The following is a 22,223-nucleotide window of genomic DNA, read 5'->3' as shown; positions in this document are numbered from 1 at the left end:
AGTAAGTCATCTTCTCTTCATCTTAAAAAATACTCACCTTCGATCGTAACTGGCTCCGTAGGGAAACTGCTGTCGCTGCCCCATGCCCAGGTTGGACATTGCTCCAGAGGGACTCTGGTTATACATGTCCTGCATACTGCTGTTGGGCATCTGTCCTTGCGTCATAAAGGGCTCGCTACTTCCAGGCACTGCAATATTTTAAATAAAAGGCATAAAATTAAGAATTTCAAAAGTCAAAGGGCCCATACATCCCTTCTAGAAATTTTGTTGTCTTTGTATTATATCTTATCCTTAATATGGCAGACCATAATACTAATGAAAGAGCATAAGGTCTGGAGTCAAGATGTGTCCTATGGGGGCAGATTCTAAGATGGCCCCAAAGACTCCCCCCACACTGTCTGCCTTCCACACAGCCCTCCCCCTGAGTGTGGGTAGAACCTGTGAGTGGGGTGGGTATCACACCCATGACTATATTACATTACATGGCAAAAGGGACTCCACGAGTGTCACTGAAGTTGCTAATCAGCTGACTGTGGGTTAACTGAAAGGGAGATTATCCAGGTAGCCCTATAAATTGGGGCCCAGAAGTCAAAGATGGAGCCCTGCTGGCCTTGAAGAAGTAACTGCCATGCTGTGGAGGGGACCTCGTGTCAGGAAGGCAGGAGAGGACAGTCAAACAGAACACGGGACCTCAGTCCTACAACCACAAGGAAGTAAATTTTGTCAACGACCTGAATGAACTTGGAAGAGGATCCTGACCCTCAGAGGACCCACAGGCCCGGCTAACACCTTGATTTCAGTCTGTGAGACCCTGAGCAGAGGACCCAGCTGGACTCCTGACCCACAGACTCTGTGAGATCATGCATTTATGTTGGCTTAAGCTGACAGGTTTGTGGTCACTTGTTATATGGCAATATAGAAAACTAATACAGGCCCACATCCATTTCTTACTTGGGCAAGTTACTAAATTTTGAGTTTAATTCTTTGTCTATAAAATGAAGTCAGTAATAAATACCATCTCATGAAGTGGTTGTAAGGAAGACATAACGTATGTATACAAAGTTAGTTCTTACAGGAAAGAAAGTGAAAATCTTAACATAAACACTCATCCACTGACTCGCTCCAAAACCAGGATAAAGAAACTTATTAAGGACTTAAGAATAGCTCGAGGTGGGATGAGATACAACTATTTCTAACAGAGGGTACAGTGCCAATTAGGTCAGATATGCAAATTAGCATCAGCTCCGAGCCTGAAGGAAATTAGGTCAAGTCCAGAAACTAGCCTGAAGGCAAATTAAAGATTTTAATATAAATTTTAATTGGTATACAATACTACTACTTTTCTTCATCCTATGATGGCTCCTTTTATGTTACGTGAGGCAAAAGCTGATTAAAATTTTAGATATACTTTGTTGGGCTGAGAGAGAGGGTCAAATAATGAAGCCAAATAGAAGTGTAATGGATTTTACCTGGCGAGGTGCTTTCACCTATTTTATCTACTTGATCTCACATCAACCTGTGGTAGAACCGGTTTTGAGATTACTTCTTATTTTGTACACGAGAACAGAGACAGAAATCAAGTGGCATAAAGTTAAATAGCTTAATTCCCTAATACACAAGGAGTTTTCAAAAACTCCTTGAAAAAAGGAAAAAAGGAAACCAAATTAAAAATGGGCAAACACAAAAATGGACATTCGCAGAGGAAGAAAAATAAATGGTCAATCAACATATGAAAGATGTGTGAGTTCTAATAATGTAAGAAGTCCAAGTGAAAACAATTACGAGGCTTTTTACCCACAATCTGATTGGCCAACATTAGGATGAGTGATAATAATCATCCTTAGTATGGGGTGAGAGCCACACGGTCTTACATAGTCTTGCTGAGAACATTAACTTTTGCCAGTAGCTGCTATGGGAGGCTATACTTTGGCAACCCCCAAAACAGCACATCTCTTGGTGTTCGCACCCTGCGAATTCCCCTCCCACAGTGACTTTGGGCTTGGTCACATGGCCAGCACTGGCAATGGGGGCTTGCCCCCTTGGACTGCTCCTTCTTGGAGCCCATTGCCATGTCTCAGGCACCCAAGGACACATGGGAAGGCCCCAAACAGGACTCCAGTCAACGGCTCCACAGAGCTCCCAATCTGGCTTCCAGATGATGGCAGCCACCTCAGCGTCCTCGCTGACAATACACAGTGAAGACCTATCCAGTCTGCCACAGAACTGCGAGAGATGATTAAGTGTTGCTGTGTAAAGCCACTGCATTTGGGGGTAGTTTGCTGTTACGTAATAAAGGATTATTGAGATGTTCAGTAAAGTGAAAAAAAGTTCACATTCTTTGATTCAACAACTCTATTCTAGGAATCTATTTCACAGAAACACTCCAACAAGTGTGAAAAAATAACTGCAATTCGACAATCATTGCAGCACTGTTTATAATAGCAAAGCATTATGAAACAACCCATCCATTACTAGCATTAAGGTTTAACTATTCAATTTCAAAATATGTATACAGATATTAATATTCAAAATATGCTGTTTAGTTAAGCAATATATAAATATTATGTTCACTTATATGTAATCAATCAATGCCTCGATCCGTGAAGCAAGGAAATCAGATGGTGGGGAGGCAGGCGGGGACACAGGCAGGGCAGGGCTGCACGGGGCTGCTGGGTCTTAGATTAGGCTCTTCGGCTTACTCCACTGCCAACGCCACAGGCCGACAGCCCCAGCAGCAGCGGCGACAGAGAGCACGTTTTCCACTGATGCTGATCACTACATAAAAAACCAGAGCATCACCAAGTTCACTGACAGGACAAGGCAAACTGAAGAACGGAGAACTTTATATAGCACAGGGATAAACCCATAAGAAAATCTGTTTCCCATGGATTTTCTGTTCATCTGCTTGAATCTGGTACTCAGTATACGAATATCGTAAGGCAACAGAGGAACTGAGATATCCCAGGGACTGTATTAGCCACTGGGTATCATTCACACCGGGTAATGTGTGATGAAAACGTATTACAGACACTCCCCAGAGTGGGGTGGTTCTACTTTACCACGGTGTAAAAGAGATACACATTCAGTATGCCCCTTGATTTAAGATGGGGTTATGTCCAGATAAACCCATCATAAATAAAAGATATCAAGTCAAAAGTGTGTGTTCGACTTATGATATTTTTAAGATATGATGGTTTATCAGGATGTAATCCCTTTACAAGTTGAGAAGCACCTACCTAGTGTCCACCAAGGTAACCCCACATTCTCCCCTCCATTTATTATTACAATAAGAAAAATTATAGGCATGAAGAGACAAGGGAAATATAACTCTAGCTATCCAATATACCATATAGGTAGGATATTGGAATGGTTCACAAAAAATTTTGAGGCCAAATTCCAAATACTACTAATTGTTTTTTTCAATGTTGTCATATTTTCAGAACCTAAAAATGAGATACAGCCACCAAAAGCACTAACAAAATGTTCTATCTAACATCTCATAGCACTAAGAAAAATAACTATCCCAACATTCACAAAGCTTTTGAATTTCTGAGCTTATGAATTGCATGTTCTGCAAAATCTTTACTTGGAATAAGCATCACTGAACTCTTGAGAGGAAAAATGATAGATTATCTTGCTTTATGATGATTATCTGAAATATTACATATGAAATATATATGACATATTGCAAGTATCATTCTTAAATGGTATATGCCCAATATTCCCATTTTTGAGATTCTCCATTGTTATTTTTCATTGGTCCATAATACTTATGGAAACCAAGGCTTTGGGCTTTATGCTTCTCTCTACTCAGACAATATATGAAGAAATTCATGTATCCCAACATCTAAACACAACACAAGTACTATTATTAATATTTGAGGGATCCCAAAATAAGTGCTTCTATAAAAATATTATTCACTATTTTTTCTTTTTTTTTTTTCAGTAATATTCACATGCCTCAATTCCACAGGACCTGAATGCATTCAGAAGGCGGCCAAAGAGCAAAATACCAAGTTTCCACCTGCAGCTTGCAAGCCATGGGCAGAGCTCAGTCAGCCACAACCTCAGTGTGGACTCAACCCTGGGGTCAGTAAGCACAATGAGAAAAGTCACTCTGGCGTTTGCATCAGAAACTCCCGCACTCTCTCTCAATGATCTCATTGATCCCATGGCTGTGGATGGCATTTCTATGCTTAGCACTCCAGGCTATACCCGGTTCTAACCTCTGCTTGGCTCCATCCCGTCCTCGCCCTGCCATGTGCCAGGGTGGCTCTGGCTTCCCCATCTGTCCCGGTCCTCTCCCCATTGTCCACACTGCAGGGAACAACACCTGCAGCCCCGCAGTCAAGGCCATTAGTCTCTTCTCCCTAAGCCCCTCCAAAGACAGCATGTGCTCCCTCTCTACTGCTGGTGCCCGGCTCCCACCTGCCACCTCCCTGAACTGTCCCCGCAGTATCCCCACTCTACTCTTCACTTCTCCCCAGGATGTTCTCCACAGACGGCCCCTTGTTTATTTACTCAACAAAAATCAAGTCACGCCACTTCCCTGCATGACATCTTTTACCAAGACAAAAAACCCAAATCTAAACTCATCGATGTGGCCACAAAGGCAGAAAGGCTCTAGCCCCGGCTTCCATGCCCTCAGCTGTCCCCAAGTCCACATGACTGTGCTGGGGACACCTGCCAGCTCCTCAGACACGCCAAGCTGGCTCCTGCCTGGGCCCTTTCACTCTTCTTTCCTCTGCAGTCTAGATGACTGATGTCCTTTCCTCCACCGTCCCCACCCAGTGTCACTGTTATCTGTAGCCTTTTTTTCTCTTAGTTTCCTTTCTTCTACCAACCTCAGTCTTTAATTATTGATTTGTGGTTTAACTTGTTTTTTGTTCCCTCCTAAGAGTCTGTTAATTCCATGAAGGCAGGGACTGTGTATGACTTACCAATATGCTACCTAGCACCAAGTGCTGTGCTGGCTCGTGCCAATATAACAATGCTACCACGACACCGACCCTAGGTACTGCCAACCTGACTTACCAAAGGTGCCAGCCACTCTTCTCTGGGCTTTCTGTGCATTAACTTAATTAATCCTCATGATCCCCTTTGAAGCAGGTCCTATTATATTTTTCCCAATTTCTACATGAGGAAAGTAAGGCACAGAAATGCTAAATACTTTTCCCAAGGTCATAAACTTAGTAGGTTGAACAGCTGGGGCTCGAACTTAGTCAGCAAGCATTCACATATGTTCTAGTGAACAGATGAACTGGTGGTGGAACAGCAGAGAGAAAAATGCCCTCAGGACCAGGTCCGGGCAGAGGCCCCTCTGCACATACCTTTTCTCATGCCCCCAAAGGGGTCCTTGTTGGGTTCATAGGGCATCCTGCCCATCACATCTGGCATGCCCATGCCCTGCTGGTACGGGGCATTTGGAGTCATGGAGTTCCGTTTTGGGAAGGACGAATCACTCACGTCTGAGAATGGGTCGTGCACACTGATTGTACTGCTTCTGAGGAGATGCAAAACATGAAAGCTTAACAATATAGCGGGAGTTACCTCCAAACACTGTATTCACAAGATAAACCAATTTCAAAATCTGTAAACACAAACACCATCTAAAGTAAATTATGTGAATAAAACTAGTAGTAATCAACATTTAAAAACTCTCTAGGGAGCACCATTTCTTCTTTCTTTGAAGTTTGCTCCAGAAAATTAATAGGTAAACAAATCAGATTTTGTATGGCTCATGAATTTTGTGTTTGAACATACCTTCCACCTTGCATTGGGGTCATCTGTCCATGAGGGGTGGAGGCTGGGGTAGGTGGCTTCAGGTCACCTGGAACCTCTGCCATGGAATTGCTGCCAGTTGACTGGGGGGTCTGTGGGCCTTGCAAGGATCCTGAGTTAGCTGATAGTAGCAGCACCAAGAGAAAATGGGAAAAAAACTAGAGGTTACCAAGTAAGCTCACCTTTGCTAGTTTTTTATATATATATAAATTAAAAAAAGATAACCATCATAATAGAAATAGTAATAATATCCATTGCTGATAATGATGTAATAAAATTAGTTGCTCTTACATTGTTTAGAGTGAAAATCAATAAGAATGTTTTGAGTAAACTATTGGGCAACCTACTTCATTTGCGATCCATAAAACATATTTATACCTTTCCATGGGGTACTTGTTTCCTGAGTATTTATCCCAAGAAAATAACGTAATAAAAAGAAAGCTTTAGGCAGAAAAAATGTTTATTTCAATGTTCTCTGTACTGGAGATAATCGAAATGTAAATTTAAAAAAATGGGATGAAAAATTTGGTATATCAACTTGATGAACTATTGTGTTGCTTTACAAAAATATTAGAAAACTCAGTTCTGGGTCTTAGACAATGAGAAAAGCAATGATGCAAATTAATGATGAGCCTTTTGTCATTTCAACATCTTCTCAATATCTAAATGTGTCTATGCTCTGTCATTAATAAAAATCATTGTTTGAGCTATGAAATCAAAAAGATTTATTATTAAAAAAACACAAGTTATACCAATTTAGAGCCCCTTAATGTTGGTATCAGAGTTCTGAGATTTGGCTTTAACTGTAACTACCTCATAATAACAGGACTCAGAACTGAACAGGTCTTTGAAAAACTTAAGTAGGATTCTTAAAAAAATTAATTAACCTCATGTTGAAGGAAAAACATATTTCAAGGGCCCTGCTTTATCAACTATCACAGTCCTTAGCATGTTAGATGTTCAAGAGATATTGGTTTCATTTATTAATTAAACAAATACTTACTGAATGAATAATAGGCCCACTATATTCTAGGCCCTTCTCTATGCCTGGACACACCAGTGTACCAAACCGACAGGACAGACAAAAACACCTACCCTCACGGAGTTTACAGTAAAGACGTTCAGAACCGTAACAGAGGGCAGAATTATGGCTGCTTGTGAGTAACAACATATCACATGCTGCTGTTACACTTCTCTCTACAGTCACCATTACTCACATTTTACTTCAGAGGCCACGGAGGTTAAATCACTAGAGATTACAGAGTAAAGGGGTCAGAAACTGCAATGAGTATGTCACTTCTACCCAGAAAGCCTCAGCCAAACATGGATGTTTCCAGCCAGAGGAGGTCTGCCCTGGACTTGACAACTTGGAGAATTTCTCAGAGACGTCGGAAAGACTGACTTTTAATGTAGGTATCTTAAAAGTAAAACTTGCTAATACGGTAGGTTGTAATAAAAGAACAAAGCAGGCTTTGCACATAGCCGTGTAAGGATGACCCGCAGACGGGCCGCCCGGCAGTGCTTCCTCAGTGCGGCACAGACTCCACACCAGCCCCGACGGCTTCCTTGGAAACACGGCTAACAAGGCTGTGATTTCAGAATGAGCCTATTTACAAGTATTCACATTTACAGCTAATAAAAAAAATGGAAACATTTTCTCTTGCCAGTGTTTTTTCCTTTCCTTCCACACACACACACAAAAATGCAACCTCTTACAACTCCATTAATAGAGGAGGCTGGCATGCTCTCTAGGCTACCCTTACCTTTTGCCAGAAACTACAAATGTATACTCTAAAGTAAACAATGGAAAGGTCACTGAAGGTTAAGTACATTCGCACACTTCAGACAGCATGGCCAGGCTCCTAGCTGGGAGGATAATTTACACAGCACGAACCTGGTGCCCTAGTTCTGGCGGGGTTGCCGGAAGTAGGGTGGGGAGAAGCAAGAATAGCTGATATGTCCCAGTCTACAGTGACTAGAGGTCAACCAGAGGGCACCGTTGTTTATAACCCGAGCCCCTTTCTCATTTATCTTCCACTAAGGATTCCCTAGTTGGATCCATGACAGGTTTTGTGACATCACCTGTCAGCTAATAATAGAAATTCAGTCAGCCACCTGCCAGCAAAGATGGATGGGTTTTTGGTTACAGACTTGCTAATTGAACGTGGGGCTTCCTCGCCTCCAGTGCCCCCTCCTCCCAGCCTGTCCTGCCACTGCCTTCCCCACTCGGGCTCAGACTGCGGGGGCCACGGGGAGGTGACTCCTGGGTGGCTCATCAGACTCTGCCACAGCCCTTTCTAGGTGTTTATGAGATCCTCACGGTCTGGCCGGGGCTCACGTGGGAAGCTTATTTTGCTGACTCGCTCTGGTCACGGAAGACAGGAGCCTGGATGTCCAGTGTGAGCGGCCACACGGCTACTCAAGGGTGAATGTCGAGTGCAGCCCAGAGGCCACGGGGGTGACCGAATTGCGTCTAGGTCCATATTAGTCACATCACACGGATACTGGGCTAGACACAGACGATTTGGAATGCTCTTAGAATGCAGCCAAATGATTTAGATTTAGGATTTCAGTTGGTACAGAGTGACCACTGAAAAAAAAATCTAGAATGTTTCTTAAAAATCTTTTAGTTTAGTTTGCCTGAATGTGCTGGTAAAAAATTACTTCAATTATGTTCCTATGCAAAAAAGTGATTCCAAAGAACACAAATATTTGCTGAGAATTAGTTTTTAAAAATTTTGTAATACATGTGACACGGAGGACAGTTGGGAATGATTTTATTCTCCTCCTTCAACAACAAAAATGTTTCAGAGACACTTTCCTTAGTACTAGAATCAGACCACCTGATGCATAGATGGCACGAAACGAGAGGCTCCCGGCTGCGGGGCCACCGCCCACTACCTTGGGGCCGTGTGTGGCACCCTGAGCGCTGCTCTCCGCGGAGCAGGACAGGGCTGTCCTTCCCCTGCCTGTGTCACAGGGCCTGGGCTCCATCTGGACCACTGAGAAGAATGGATTATCAGAAGTGCATCTGCAATCCAAGCTCTTTTGTGCAGTTAAAATGATAATGTTGCCATAAAAATGGCAGTTTAAAAAAAAGGGGAAAGGAAAGAGCCAGCTGTTAGAGAACAGGCCCTTCACTTTCCGGAGCATCCGCGCCCCAGCAGGGCCCCCTGTACTGAAGCCGCCGCGCGCCGGGAGAGCTATTCTCCACACACAAGTGCAGACCATTCAGGGACACGAGTTCTTTCCCGGCAAATGAAATACACCCTTAGATCTTTGCAGACATCACCACTTTGGTCCCTACACCCCACTGGGTTTTTATTTTGGAAAAATAGTTTCAGAGCTGTTCATAGGCAGCTTGTTTTACTCTGTGAACTAAATGTAATGTTGTGAGATTTTTAAAATTAGATTTCCCAGTTTCTAAGGTACACTCTAAGTGGCCAAGGCTTTGAATCTTAAAGGGTGGGGTTACAAAGGAGGATTTCTAGGATTTCTACTTGTCCTTAGAACCCACAGATCTAAATCTAAGTATATTCACCACAAGTTCACCTGGGGCCTAAAAAGTATTTATGTGAGATTCCTTGATGAGCAACCTCAGACACCAGCTTTGCTGTCCAGACAGCTAGAAGAAGTCACTGAAAGGGAAATGGCTTCTTTCTCTGGCTTCCATGTGGTAGTATCTCACCTGTTACAAAGGTATTTCCGAAACAAGCAGAGGTGTCTGGTGGGTACGGTGTATACCCTAGAGCCAGGCACCCAGATTAGACCTGCTGCTCCCCAGCTCTGCGGCTTTGGGCAAGGAACTTAGCTTCTACAGGCCTCCATTTGCTTGTGGATTTTAAAGTCACATCACAAGGCTGATGTGAAGATGAAATGATAAGCACTTAAAATAGTGCCTGGCACACTGGAAGTGCTCGGGAGACACGGCTGCTAGCGGTGCTCAGCACAAGCTATGCCACAGGTGCAGTGCGTGCAGGCCCCTATCTCACACGAAGGGACCCGGAGCGGCAGGGCTAAGTGCTGAAGTCACTGGGCTTGGAAGTGGCCTCCACAATGACCAGAAACCGCAAACGGAAAAGAGAAGGTTGGATTTACTTGACTGAGGTCACTGTCAAGAACTAAGGTGCCAATTTCTTCCCACCTCTAACACTGCATTTATCAGAATGTATGATTTAGTAATTTCAAATCTGAAACCCTAACAGGTAGAACAAAGGCTAGCAGGAGAGCTGGGAAGAATGGCCGGGTCTCTGACAGCTGGTGGGGAGCGGGCAGCTGTTGTTAATGTGGTCTGCCTCACAATTAGGGGAGCCACCTTGGTACCAACTGCTAAGACTATTGACCTCCAGGTCAAAGCCGACCTGACCACTCAGTTTCTGACACTCTGCTGCATTCCCTGAAAGTGAGAACTTGCTGGACAGGGGACATTAAAAACTAAGTCCAAATTTCATTTTGCAAAAGTACAAATGTGAGCGTCCCCAACAGTGGGAGAGCTGGCTTGAGCTGGCTGTTAAACCTGCGGGCAGCATTTTCCAGAAGTGCAAAAGTGTTTAAACCAGGTTAGTGGGTATCTTTATTTTGTATAGACATATATGAATGTTTTTTAAATACTTGTAAAAGGAATAGGTGTAGAGCTCAGAATTCCAAGGCCTGTTTTGACTAAATAAGATAGAGCAAAAGTAGGTGCCCCTCAGCGTGCTGATTGGAAACGGTCACATCCCAAATTCTATACTCTCACCCCTTAAGCACTGTCAACAAGGGTTCAATTACGTAAACAAAACAAAGCAAAATCCCTTCCTCTTAAAGATCCAAGTTCTCCCTTTGCTTTACTAGGAAACAACCTTCCCAGAACCTCCCAGCACGTGCCCTGGGCTGTCCGTGGCCGACACTGCAGCGCTGCCACTTACCAGGAGATGGCGGCTGGAGCTTGGGCTGCTTCTTCGTGTCGCCGGTGCTGAAGACTTCTGGCGGGGGCTCCTCCCCTCGCTCGATCTTGCACTCGAAGGCAAACAGGTACTGAATATACTGCTTTTTCAGGGAGCTTGCTGCACTACTTGAAGTGCCAACATTTAGGTTGGTTGCCAGCTCACGCCACTTCTTGTTTTTATTAACCTAGCAAAAAAAATGGCAGGATCATTGGTTTGCAGCAAAGTGGCTTGTTTAAAGCCAGGAGACAAAAAAAGCACTTAATGTCTTAGTTTACTTTTTTTTCATTTGCCTCTTTTAACTAATGCTCATTACTCCCACTCAGTAGTGCATAGACAGCATTTAAAGTTATAAAACCATTAAGGAACCTGCTGATAGCAACTTAAAAAGCCTTGCTCCTGAGGTCCTCCTGCCTGCTGCAGCTCCTGATGCCTCGCGCTCTCCAGAGCTGGCGCTCAGGGCTTGCGAGTTCTAACACACACCCTGATCACACTCAATGCACCCCACCTCTAATTAAGAAAAAAAGGGCATCTAAAAACTAATTTAAAAAGCAATATAACAGCACTATTTTGCAATTTAAATGTTTGAGCATCGATATGAAAAACCACATTTCCTTCCAACAGCCACAAGCTCCCAGAAATGAGCCTGAAGTCTGAGGCCCACACCTGGCGGGGCTGCCTGTGCAGTCAGGTGAAGGCAGCGCCCGGTGCAAAGGCGACTGTGGCCCCCTGACCAAATGACCCCGACTTAAAAGCCTAATGCGATGCCACTAGCCACTGGCTGGCTTTGTAAAGCCGCCAGCTCAGGTGACAGGGCGGGGCACACACCTTCACGTGATGTGTTCCAACTCAAACACACTGAGGCTGCAGACAGATAACACGATTGCGAAAAGAGAAAAGAGAGAGAGAAACACTGAAATGTTACATAAAGATCTGAGGCATCACTTCAACCGTCTGAGTCCCAACTGGGAACAGGCTGTGAAAAGTTAAACACTTGAATGAAAAGTGAAGACGTGCAAATAACTTGGGGGAGGCTTTGCGCTGACGCCTCCCGTGGTGCACAGCACGGCAAGGGTTAAGGGGACAGTGGTTTTTGACGAAGCAGTGAATTTCTGGATTCAAACTTTCTCACAAAGCTCTTCATGTCCACTTACTTAGTACTAAACGGTTCACAATGAACAAATCACCGAACGCTTGCCGCTTTTGGCACCCAGCACGAGGCAGCAAACAGTAGGTCTGCCCTGAGAAGTCAGGCTTTGAGCTGATCTTTGTGCGACTGCGGCACCTGCTCCCCAACTACATCTGCGCCCACCAGGTAGACAGCACGACGGGGCACACGTGATGATGCCACCCAGCTCGCCACCCAGCTCCATTCCAGCAATCTCATCAGCCAAGCCAGGAGAATCCCGGCAGAGACAGTGAGGTGGCCAGACAGTACCTACGCTGCGAAGAGCAAAATCTAACTGAGCAGTTTTGGTGATTCTAGAAAATCTATGACAGAAGAGGCCAGGTGCAGAGGGGACAGGCCAGGGGAGCCCAGGCTGAAGAGAGGCTCTTTTGCATCACTCCTCTTGCTGACCACCACTCACACTTGGTCTGCATCACACAGTTTAGCATCTGGTTATATATAGCCCTGACGCAAGCTCTAATTCTTTCAGTCGTAGGTCTCTCTCTGTTCCCCGACAGGAGGGATTGCGCACCTAAGGGGAAGGCCAAGAACAAAGGCCCCTCCTGTATGCCCCACTTGCAGCACTGAGACCACGGCAGGCCCCCAGGGAAACCTGTGGATTATATGACTCGCCCTTGGATAGCTAGTGACCCCCACCACATTGGGTGGGTGCAGGGTGCCTCATTCTGACTGCCCATTAGACCACCTGGGGCCCAATGTCATTTCATTGATCTGGGGCGGGGGCCCAGGTACTAACAGCTTGTAAAAGCTCCTCAGCAGATGCCAATGCATCGCTAAGCTCAAGAACTGCCGATAAATGGGAAGACTATGTGATCTGGAATCAGACCTGGCCCCACCACCTACCCTGCGAGTGCCCTTGGACCACAAAATTATTGTATTTATTTTGTTACACCAGAGTTTCCTCCTCTATTCTTTGGGGCTGGTGACTTATGTATTTAGAAAGACAAAGGCCACACAGTGAGGTACTAACACGTTAGTATCCTTTCCCCACTTCTATGGCAGGACACATCCATACCAACGAGTCTCCTGACTAAGGATTAAGGGGCGGGGTGAGGAGAGCATGGCGCCCGGGTACGAGACTCCAGGGGGCACTGACTCTGAGCACCTCTCTACACGCTGCGCCCCAGGAGTTTCTCCTGCCCCCCTTGAGGCCCACCCCTGCTGAAATCACAGCACTGGCTCTCCTACCTGTCCAGGTATTGTGCGCACGGTTTTATAATTTCCTTGATAAGTTGAACAGTGAATTTGACTTACATCTAGTATAATTAATTCAGTCATTTGTAAAACATTTCTAGAGTATTTACTGTGAACTCCTGGCAGATTTCCAGAGAATTCTAGAGCTGTCAGGGAAACTGAAGAAAAATCTACTTTGTCTCACTATACAGATGAGGAAACTGAGACCCCAGTAAATGACCTGATGAGGTCACACTGCAAGGTGCTGGCAGGGCCGGGGCGCCCCAATGTTCCCGCACACAGACATGGTCCCAGGAGGGGACATTCCCACAGGCTTGGCTTTTCCTTTTCACATATCCAAAGAAAGCTTCTGTAAGATCTTATTTATGATGCCTCCTTATTCACTCACTCTCACCTGTGCCAAACCTCCAATCTCTTTGACGCACACATAGAGTCGGAACAGGTCCAGGGGCTTCTTGCCCACTGCAGGCAGGCTCGAGACAGGGGAGCCTCTCTCCTCCATGAAGGTAAGGTATCGGTCGACCCAGAGCTTTCTCTCTGGCTCGTTCCCCAGCTCATACACCTTTGTGATCTTCTCCCCAGTGGTGGTGGATGAGCTGGACTTCTATGCCCGGAAGGAGCATGTGGAGATGGGGCAAGGGTGGGCAGAGGGAAAGGGAAGAAGGTAAGAAAAAGTAATGAGCCAAAAAATACAAGAAGAAAAGAGATTAAAAAACTACTGCTATCACACAACAATTAGGAATGAAGGCTACTAGTTCAGGCACAAACTATACATTTTCTTAATTAGGAATTTACTTTCACTTTAAATAAAGGGCCCAAACTCCCCCTTTTGTACACTTAAAAAATAAAACCAAAACCAAAACCAAAACACCCTTTTTTACTTTGATATAAGCGTTGAATCCCAGAAGGCAAAATTCCAATGACACTTCATGTCATGTTTAAAAATAAAAGGGTGCTAGCTCATGGAATGAGCACAGTGAATTAAAAATTTTACGTGACAGAGCCCAAAAAACCTAAATGGACTCGCATTTTTCCTTGTCAAAACAAGAATGGTTAATGTGTGTCTTCATTAAAACTCTAAATTACATGGAGGAACAGCAAACACATGGTGCTTGCTGAAAACTGTAAGGTAGGCTGCAAGTCCCAGGAGCCACTGTGGGGCCCAAGCTCCTCTGAGCTTGCAAACGAACGGTCAGCTAAGGCTTTGCCACTTTCTCGTGATGACCAGCGTTCCCAAGTTGAGATTGCTGGAACTCCTCTGTCAAGGTAAGGGGCGATTGGATAATTATTTTAACAGATTTCTTAATCTACTGCTTTAGAATAAAGCACAGAAATAGGATCCATGTTTTAATCATGTGCTGTTTCACAGCCCCAGCATATCTATGGATAAATATATACCTTTACTTTTTATGCCATGTGTTCATGTGGTTTATACTAATGCTCTAATTCTTGGATTTTTATATATTTGGTTATGCCTGACACAAAAATGTCTGAAGTTGCAGTTTCTGTACGGCTGAGCCTACCCTGCAGATTACGGGATCCGGACAGGTAACAGTGTTAGCTCGAAGCAGACCAATTGTATTTGTTCCCTTTCTTTTATGTCTCTGTATTTACAATGACATGTCTGTATTTGCAGTATTTGCAATGCCAGGGTTATTGTGCAAAATCTAAGTTCTCAATAAAGATTTCTTGGAACAAGTATTTACTTCCTTTATTCAGACGTGCCTAGGTTATCATTTGCAATACATGGCCGTTACTTTAGACAGAGCTCTTCTTAAGTTTTTTCCTTTTCTTTTTCTTATTTAGCTTAACATAATCTTTTTCTCATGACATGCTGGCGTTGAATAGCTTAACATAATTTTAAACATATTTCTGAAAATTTAGGGGGGGTTAAATAACATAATTGCCATTAAGGCTAGATGTTACCTTATTTAACAAAATGATTCCCCAGTAAAAGTAGGGCCTTGAAAAAGGATACCCGAGAATGAAACTCACAAAGCCTGTGAAGTGGCAGCTTTCCCTCTTGCTAACAGGTAATTCTCCAAAGCTATTTTGGCTGAAATTTTAAGCCTGCAGCTTTAGAATTATTGAGGAATAAAGTCTTTATCAAATATATAAAAAGGGATGATACAGTTCATGTAAATAAGAAGTATAGAATGGTAGGATAAAAACTAACGTGATCTTTTAGAATACATATACTTTCATGCTGAGGTTAAATTTCAAGTCACTTAAAAATTACTTTAGAAAAGAGCTTAACACACATATTTTTATGTATCTTTCTATAGATCCATATACATACTCAGAATATAGAAAACACTATATATCCAAATGATAAATTTTTTAAATTTATTTTCTATATTCTTACACCCAAGGAATATTTCACTAGGAAAACAAACTCTCTAGCACACTTTGTATCCAATTCTCACACTGACAACACCTTAGAAGCTTTGCCATCGCTCACAGGATAGCTATTATCAGGACGTTTCTAAATTTTAGTATTGAATTTTATTTCTTTTGGAGAGGTACACTAAAAAAAATGGTCTAATGTTTTTCAAAAATGAAAATCTGAAATAAGAACATGAGGGAAAAGCATTATCACCTATAGTTTTAAAAAAACAACTTCCCTCTTGTATTTCATTTATAAAAAATGGAGAAGTAAGAGTCTGAGATACGGCCGGGCATGGTGGCTCACGCCTGTAATCCTAGCACTGTGGGAGACCGAGGTGGGTGGATTGCTCAAGGTCAGGAGTTCAAAAGCAGCCTGAGCAAGAGTGAGAACCTGTCTCTACTAAAAATAGAAAGAAATTAGGTGGACAACTAAAAATATATATATAGAAAAAATTAGCCGGGCACGGTGGCACATGCCTGTAGTCCCAGCTACTCAGGAGGCTGAGGCAGGAGGATCGCTTGAGCCCAGGAGTCTGAAGTTGCTGTGAGCTAGGCTGACGCCACGGCACTCTAGCCTGGGCAACAGAGTGAGACTCTATCTCAAAAAAAAAAAAAAAAAAAGTTTGAAATTCAATTTAAGGATAAGAGAAATAAAAGCAATAATTTCAGTTTAAAATTACTCCAAATAGCTCAACCAATATCCTGTATATAAGATCCACCTGCCATTTCTGGCTTGGTCCTCTCTAAACAAACTGAGGAATGGTTCTAGATGAATAGTTATGAACTGAGCAATGGGGCACAGAACTGTTTGTTCCTACTTTTGAAGAGGGGATTCTTATAAGCTGAAACAGGCCTAAGATAATGATTTACTTAGTTTGACTATATGTTTTAACTTTTCTCCCCTTTGTTAAATGAACTTAAGTTTAATTAACTTGCACTTAATTTGCTCTCATAAAATTAGAAAAATTTAATACTTTTTAATAAGATAGTTTTATTTTTCATAATTTTTAGCTCTTCCAAAAAGCATTTCTATGGCACCATGATGTAGGAAAATGCATCTGCATGGAACTGACCTGGTCAGGTCCCAGGTTATGTGATAACTCCTTGAAGAGGCCACCCTGGGGCCTGCTCGTGGATCTAAATCAGGGCCTAGATCCTTAATCCATTATCACATACTTTATTTTTCCTTTGCAGCACTTTGTTACACAGTGTGGAAAACTCTATGTTTGCATGTGATTATCTGTCTGACACCTGCTCTTCTGACTAGATGCAAAGTTCCACAAGGCAGGGTTCAGGCTGATTTTGAATCGCTAACACTTAGCCCAGGGCCTTGCACACGGAAGGGCCTCGACAGATATCCGCTCTGTGAGTGATTACTCAGATGGACAAAAAGGATGTGAAAAGTGTGGCAGCATGCGAATAAGAATTAACAGCTGACTCAAATATCCTATAAACAGGCTTTCACTGAGCAAGTGTGAAGCGAGCGTGGGCCCCATCTAGTAAGGCTAGAGGCTGAGAAAGGGGTCGTGTCCAGGCCACCCCAGCCTCCAGGTTTGCTGACTAGCCAAAGGGTTACCAGAGTCAGTACCTGGGTGTCTGAACAGAGCAACAAAAGGCTCCATGCATATTGTCACCGTCATCACTGACCAGGCTCAACACATCCTCCTTGTTCACAGAGACTGGCCTTGATGGGACCTTTGGATGAAGGTGTTTATTACACACTCCACCCCTGACAATGGGCAAGCAAATGACCCCTTGAGAAAGATGGGTTAACTTTTCCAGGTCACAAAGACCACCTAGTATTGCACTTCATTGTTGTAAAAAGTGTATCCTACTGCTCAGAAACTTTTATGGAGGCAAGAAAAAGGAATGGAAATTGCTGAAAAATTGCAGCAAGACATTATTATGGTGCCACAAATGTTTTCCTTGCATATACTTTAATTAAGCCTATAAGTACATTTTTCTCAAGTATTTTAGGCAGATTTACATTTCAGCAAGTCTTTACCATATGCCTGGTAATATGTGTATGTGCGTGTGTATGGACACATGTTTATTTTTATTTTAGAATGTTTTGTAACAAAACAGTGTTGGTCCACAGCGTACTGTCAAAGCATAGAGCATCTTTATCATTTTGTCTGTTCCAGACCTGCTGTTAGACAGGCTTTATTAGGGACACTATTAAGAGCAATTTTAAGTACAAATTGAAGTGGTATCTCAGAGCAGTCAAATATTCCTGAATTGTGTATATTTTGCAGTGATTTGATAGCAGAGATAATATAAGGTTCTTCATCATACTCTTCTTTGGTCCCCTTCTTGAATTAGCATCTCATTCAAAAAAGTGCCTATTTGCTCAATACAGAGCCAAAGTGTAACACTTCTACTACCGCAGACCACAGCTTCTCCCATCCCCATCTACCAGTGGAACCAGAAGCTTGCCTGTACATTCTTAAAACAATTCACGGTATAGGAAGAGATAATGGATGTGAAAATATTTAGAAAAAAAGAGAAAATTAATATGCAATTTCCAGTGTAACTGTATTATAATCAGAAAATAAAGTTTACAATTCAGTTTGCTTTCTTCTTGCATTTAAGTAGAAAGTAGGATTTTGGTAAGAGTTTGTTTCCCGCAGGACTCAATGGATGGAGGTAATCTGACTAATAAATTAAAATATAGTAACTATCTCAATCCTTTTTAATTCAGAGATTAGCAAGATGAGAGTTTTTAAACATATAATATGGTCTATTAGTAGTCTTTGTTTTTAATAAATTATTATTAATTATTATCTTAAGTTTTAAAGACTATTATTTTCAACCTCTGAACTTCTCCTCTGAGCCAACACACAAATGCTTTTGAAAAGTTATGTGAATTCTACCTGTTAACTTGAGAGCATTACTGGTTCAAAAATGCTTTTCCTATTAAAAAAAAAAGGAAGAAAACAAATCAAAAAACCAGGGTTGACTATGGGGAAAAACACACATTGTTGGCTGCCTTCTGAGACTCAAAGCAAATAACACAAAGACATCAAAATCTGGGAGTGGCATCCCCTTCCTGCTAGTTGTGCTGCACCCATCCTAGAAGCAATTTCATGTTTCATCTCGGGTGCTGCAAAATCGAAACGTATCTACGGAGAACGTAAGAGCAAATATCGCCCTTTATTCTTCTGAAAAGGAAAATGCTGGTTATCCTAAAGCTCCATGTGAATTTTACAAACATTTACTAGAACGACCAACTCTTCAAACCTTCGAGCTCTATCTGTTTAAACCAGTGAATGGATAATTAATAGCAGCCTCCTTTTGGGGTTTTGACTAGATTGCCAGGTTCTGCACAGCTAGAGTCGTCTTCCCTCCAACTTGCTTTTCCTGAGCTGTGCTGTTCAATACATCGTCTTACAAAAATTAGAGTGTTAATTAAGCCTTCTTGGCAAGTAATTGCATGGTAAGGTTTTTTTTTTTTTAAAGATCTTTTGATTCTCTATATGAATGTAAAATAAAGGTTACTACAGCACCATTATTCTTTTTTTTAATAGCACAGAATTAATTTCTTTAGTAGGAAAATAAAGGCCCAACTCTATGGTCAGAAGAACACTGAAGCTAAAAAATTTCCCTAATAGGTACATTATCATTTTTGTTATTTATATATCATATGAAAATCAACACAATTTCAAGATTACCAGCAGTTTTGTGTAGAATACAATTTTTCTATCTCAACTGATTCTAATGTAGGTAAATATTATTAATCTAAAAATTCTCATGCACTAACATTTCTACAATTTTTTATTAATTTCAGACAAATGTGTTGAAAACGAAGCAGGGCTGATGTTATGCTAAACGTATCCAGATTGTAATATTTATTTACTGTTTCAGGTAGGCAGTTTTGGAATGTTTCAGACAGAACAACCCATGAAAAATTGAGGTCGAGCCAAACCTGTCGTTTGGTTCGTGGCTGCTATTAGTTCCCATGTAAATGGAGAAGTAACTCATTTAAAAAATCTTCTATAAGTGCACAATGGATAAGACATTTAAACAAAGTCACCGTGTGAAGGAGTTTGGACCCAGTAACACAATCACATGCTTTGTACACAGGTACTTCTCTATAACAGATGTTTCATTACCAGAAATCAACTTCTATGATGCACGCAAACTTTACTCATTTTGTTACTAATATAATTACTTATACAGAAAACCCTTTCATGGATAAATGAAGAAAAAGTCTTATAAAGCAAATAAACAAGCAAGCATTAAAGTAGAATTAATTAATTATCAAAAAAACCCCAAAAAACAAAAAAACAAAAAAACCAGAGCCACTTACAGGGCTTGATGGAGTCTTTGGCCAGCCTGGGCTGCTAATGCTATCACTTTCATCTCCATGAAATGAGGAGATGCTAGCAGAGCTGGGGGACATTGGGGAAGGGACTGGCAGGTTGCCTGGGGTTGGGGGCTGAGAAATACCCTGAGAGCTGTAGCTATCCTGTGGTAGAGGAATAAAAAAAAAAAAAATGACAAAGGTAGGGCAAACTTTATTTAAAATAACAAAAAGTACATCCAGTTTAACAGACTCATTTTTTATATATTAAATATAAAGACATGTACAAACAAACACACAAAAACACACATATATTAAAACAACATTCTTAATTAGTATACTTTGGTGAGTTGCTGGATGCTAGAAAAGGCCACTAAGCCCCATGCTTACTTCAAGCTTACATGGAATGCTAAGCATGGGTTACCCCTTATGAAGGAAAGAAAGGAAAAAAAAGCTGTTCACCTTATTTATCAAATAAGGCAGGAAAGCAAAATATTAAGTATGCTGTTGTTGCTGAGGCGGCCAAAACAGGAAGCTATAAACTGAAGGCAGAGAAAATGGCTGCAAGTACCGAAACCAGGCAAGACCCTTACTTCTCCCCACCCCGCAGCATTTTCCTTAGGTGGGTCTTGCCCCTCCCCTCCTCCCCCCACCATGAGTTAATGCCGTAAGAACTAGTAACTTTCAGACCCACACCACGAAGGGGCTGGGGGAAGAAAAGACTACAAACATGTTGCACGAAATGAAGGCATGCAGAAGAAAAGAGACCAAATGAAAAAAAAAGTGTCAGCCAACACCAGAGAGAGAGGACGACAGGGCAGCTCTTTGCCAGGCAGACCCCACGCTGCGTGCAGAGGCGGAGAAGTACCTTTGACTTGCTCTCAGGCTGTGGAGTGCCTTCCTCTTTGCCATCGGCTTTGAGAGGCAGGGGCAGTTTGGATTCACCAGGAGACATCATATCTGCAAGACCCATAGATGCTAATCGAAAACAGGAGAAAGAGTTTAGGATTATACATGTGATTTGTGAGAATGTGCTCCTGCCAATACAAGTTACTGAGTGAAGCATGAAGCACTGAATTACCCTTGAAGAAAGAAAAGAAAAAAAATTATAACTTGGAGCACACTAATCTCTGAAATCATTCTGGCAATCCTTTCTTATCTAAAAATAATAATAATAAAAGGCAATCATTCTGTATGCTCAAGATACAAATCATTATTTTTTCAAAATTATTATAGCTTTAAAAGAATAGGCAACAAGTGGAAATAAACCAAGTGTTTAAATTGGTCATCAAGTGTTGGAAGCAAATGCTGGGTGTGTCTATTTTTTACCTAGGTAATAGAGGATTTGGTACCTTCTTAATTTCATAGATTTAAATAATCTGTAGTTTGTAAAAACATATGACATTTCATATTGTTTCATTTGAAAATCTTATCTAGTGCATATGGTCTAGTCTACAGTAAGGGGGAAGATGATCATAGCAGACGACTTCAAAAACAATAATCAAAAATAAAATCATGAAGGGAAAGATTTCTAATTATTTTGCAATGGGGCTGGGATCCTTTCAGTCTGGCTCAGAGCCTGTGGTGGTCAAACCCTGGGCAGCAGGTCAACACCCAGGGCAGAGGCCCATGTGGCTCCAGAGTCAACACCAGGCTTCCCCTCTCCAGGCTCAGAAATTCCACGAACCCCACCCAGGATTTATAATGAAAGGCTCACCAGGGAACACGTGATTTATACACATTTATTAAAGATGCTAATAGACATTTTCAGGTTAAAAATACGGGTTTAGATTTCTTTTTAAAGGAAGAACAGGGCTACAGTAGGGAATCAGTGTAGCTATCCAGGGAATAGCAGCTGAATTTCTACAGAACCCCACTGTGAAAACCATCTGCACAGCACTGGGCTGCAGGGGCTCAGTGAGACACCAAACAGATGTGGGAAGAGTCAGACTGAGGAAGAGGGAAAGAGAAAAGGGAGAGGGGAGAGAGCCACAAGCCTTATCATGAGTGAAAACCAGAAAGCATTCCGATTTCAAAATAAACCTGAGGTTCTATGAACAGGATCCATTTTACATTTTGCAAATGAAAGTGCTGGCTCAACCGAGGCAGGACGCATGCAGCATAATGTGCCAAAAAGGAAAAAAAAAAAAAAAGCTTTAAAAAAGGCTCCACAGATTGCCCACTACAAAATGATTATTGCACATATTCATGTATTACTATGTTTTAGAAAATAATTAGTTTTAATTACAGCAGTGAGCGTGAGCAGGCCCTGGTGAATTAGCTGGCAAGCTTTGTGGTGCTAATTTGCTAATATCTTTAGCATCACTGCAGGTTGAGACCATAGGTCCTGCCAAAAAAGCCTACCCTGCCACGTGCCCATGAGTTTACATCAGCACACTCAACAATGCACTTTGAAATCCTGTATTTCCATGGGCACATTGGC

General features: G+C 42.2%; 1 protein-coding gene across 3 annotated transcripts in view; it reads right to left on the bottom strand.

The window, feature by feature from the left end:
• ARID1B (AT rich interactive domain 1B (SWI1-like)) overlaps window positions 1-22,223 on the bottom strand; it is a 398,242-nt gene that overhangs the window by 13,594 nt on the left and 362,425 nt on the right. For 2 of the 3 annotated variants that reach the window (XM_012646845.1, XM_012646846.1), the window contains 7 exons: window positions 20,649-20,758; window positions 19,787-19,945; window positions 13,484-13,693; window positions 10,689-10,893; window positions 5,764-5,902; window positions 5,331-5,503; window positions 38-188 (listed from right to left, as the gene is read on the bottom strand). In XM_012646845.1, the coding sequence (XP_012502299.1) occupies window positions 38-188; window positions 5,331-5,503; window positions 5,764-5,902; window positions 10,689-10,893; window positions 13,484-13,693; window positions 19,787-19,945; window positions 20,649-20,758 (1,147 nt within the window). The remainder of the gene's footprint in view (window positions 1-37; window positions 189-5,330; window positions 5,504-5,763; window positions 5,903-10,688; window positions 10,894-13,483; window positions 13,694-19,786; window positions 19,946-20,648; window positions 20,759-22,223) is intronic. The other variant, XM_012646847.1, reaches the window with a different exon arrangement.

Source organism: Propithecus coquereli, unplaced genomic scaffold (assembly GCF_000956105.1).
Source record: "Propithecus coquereli isolate 6110/MARCELLA unplaced genomic scaffold, Pcoq_1.0 Scaffold25, whole genome shotgun sequence".
NCBI classification, from domain to species: Eukaryota; Metazoa; Chordata; class Mammalia; order Primates; family Indriidae; genus Propithecus; species Propithecus coquereli.
This window is presented reverse-complemented; position numbering and strand designations above follow the sequence as displayed.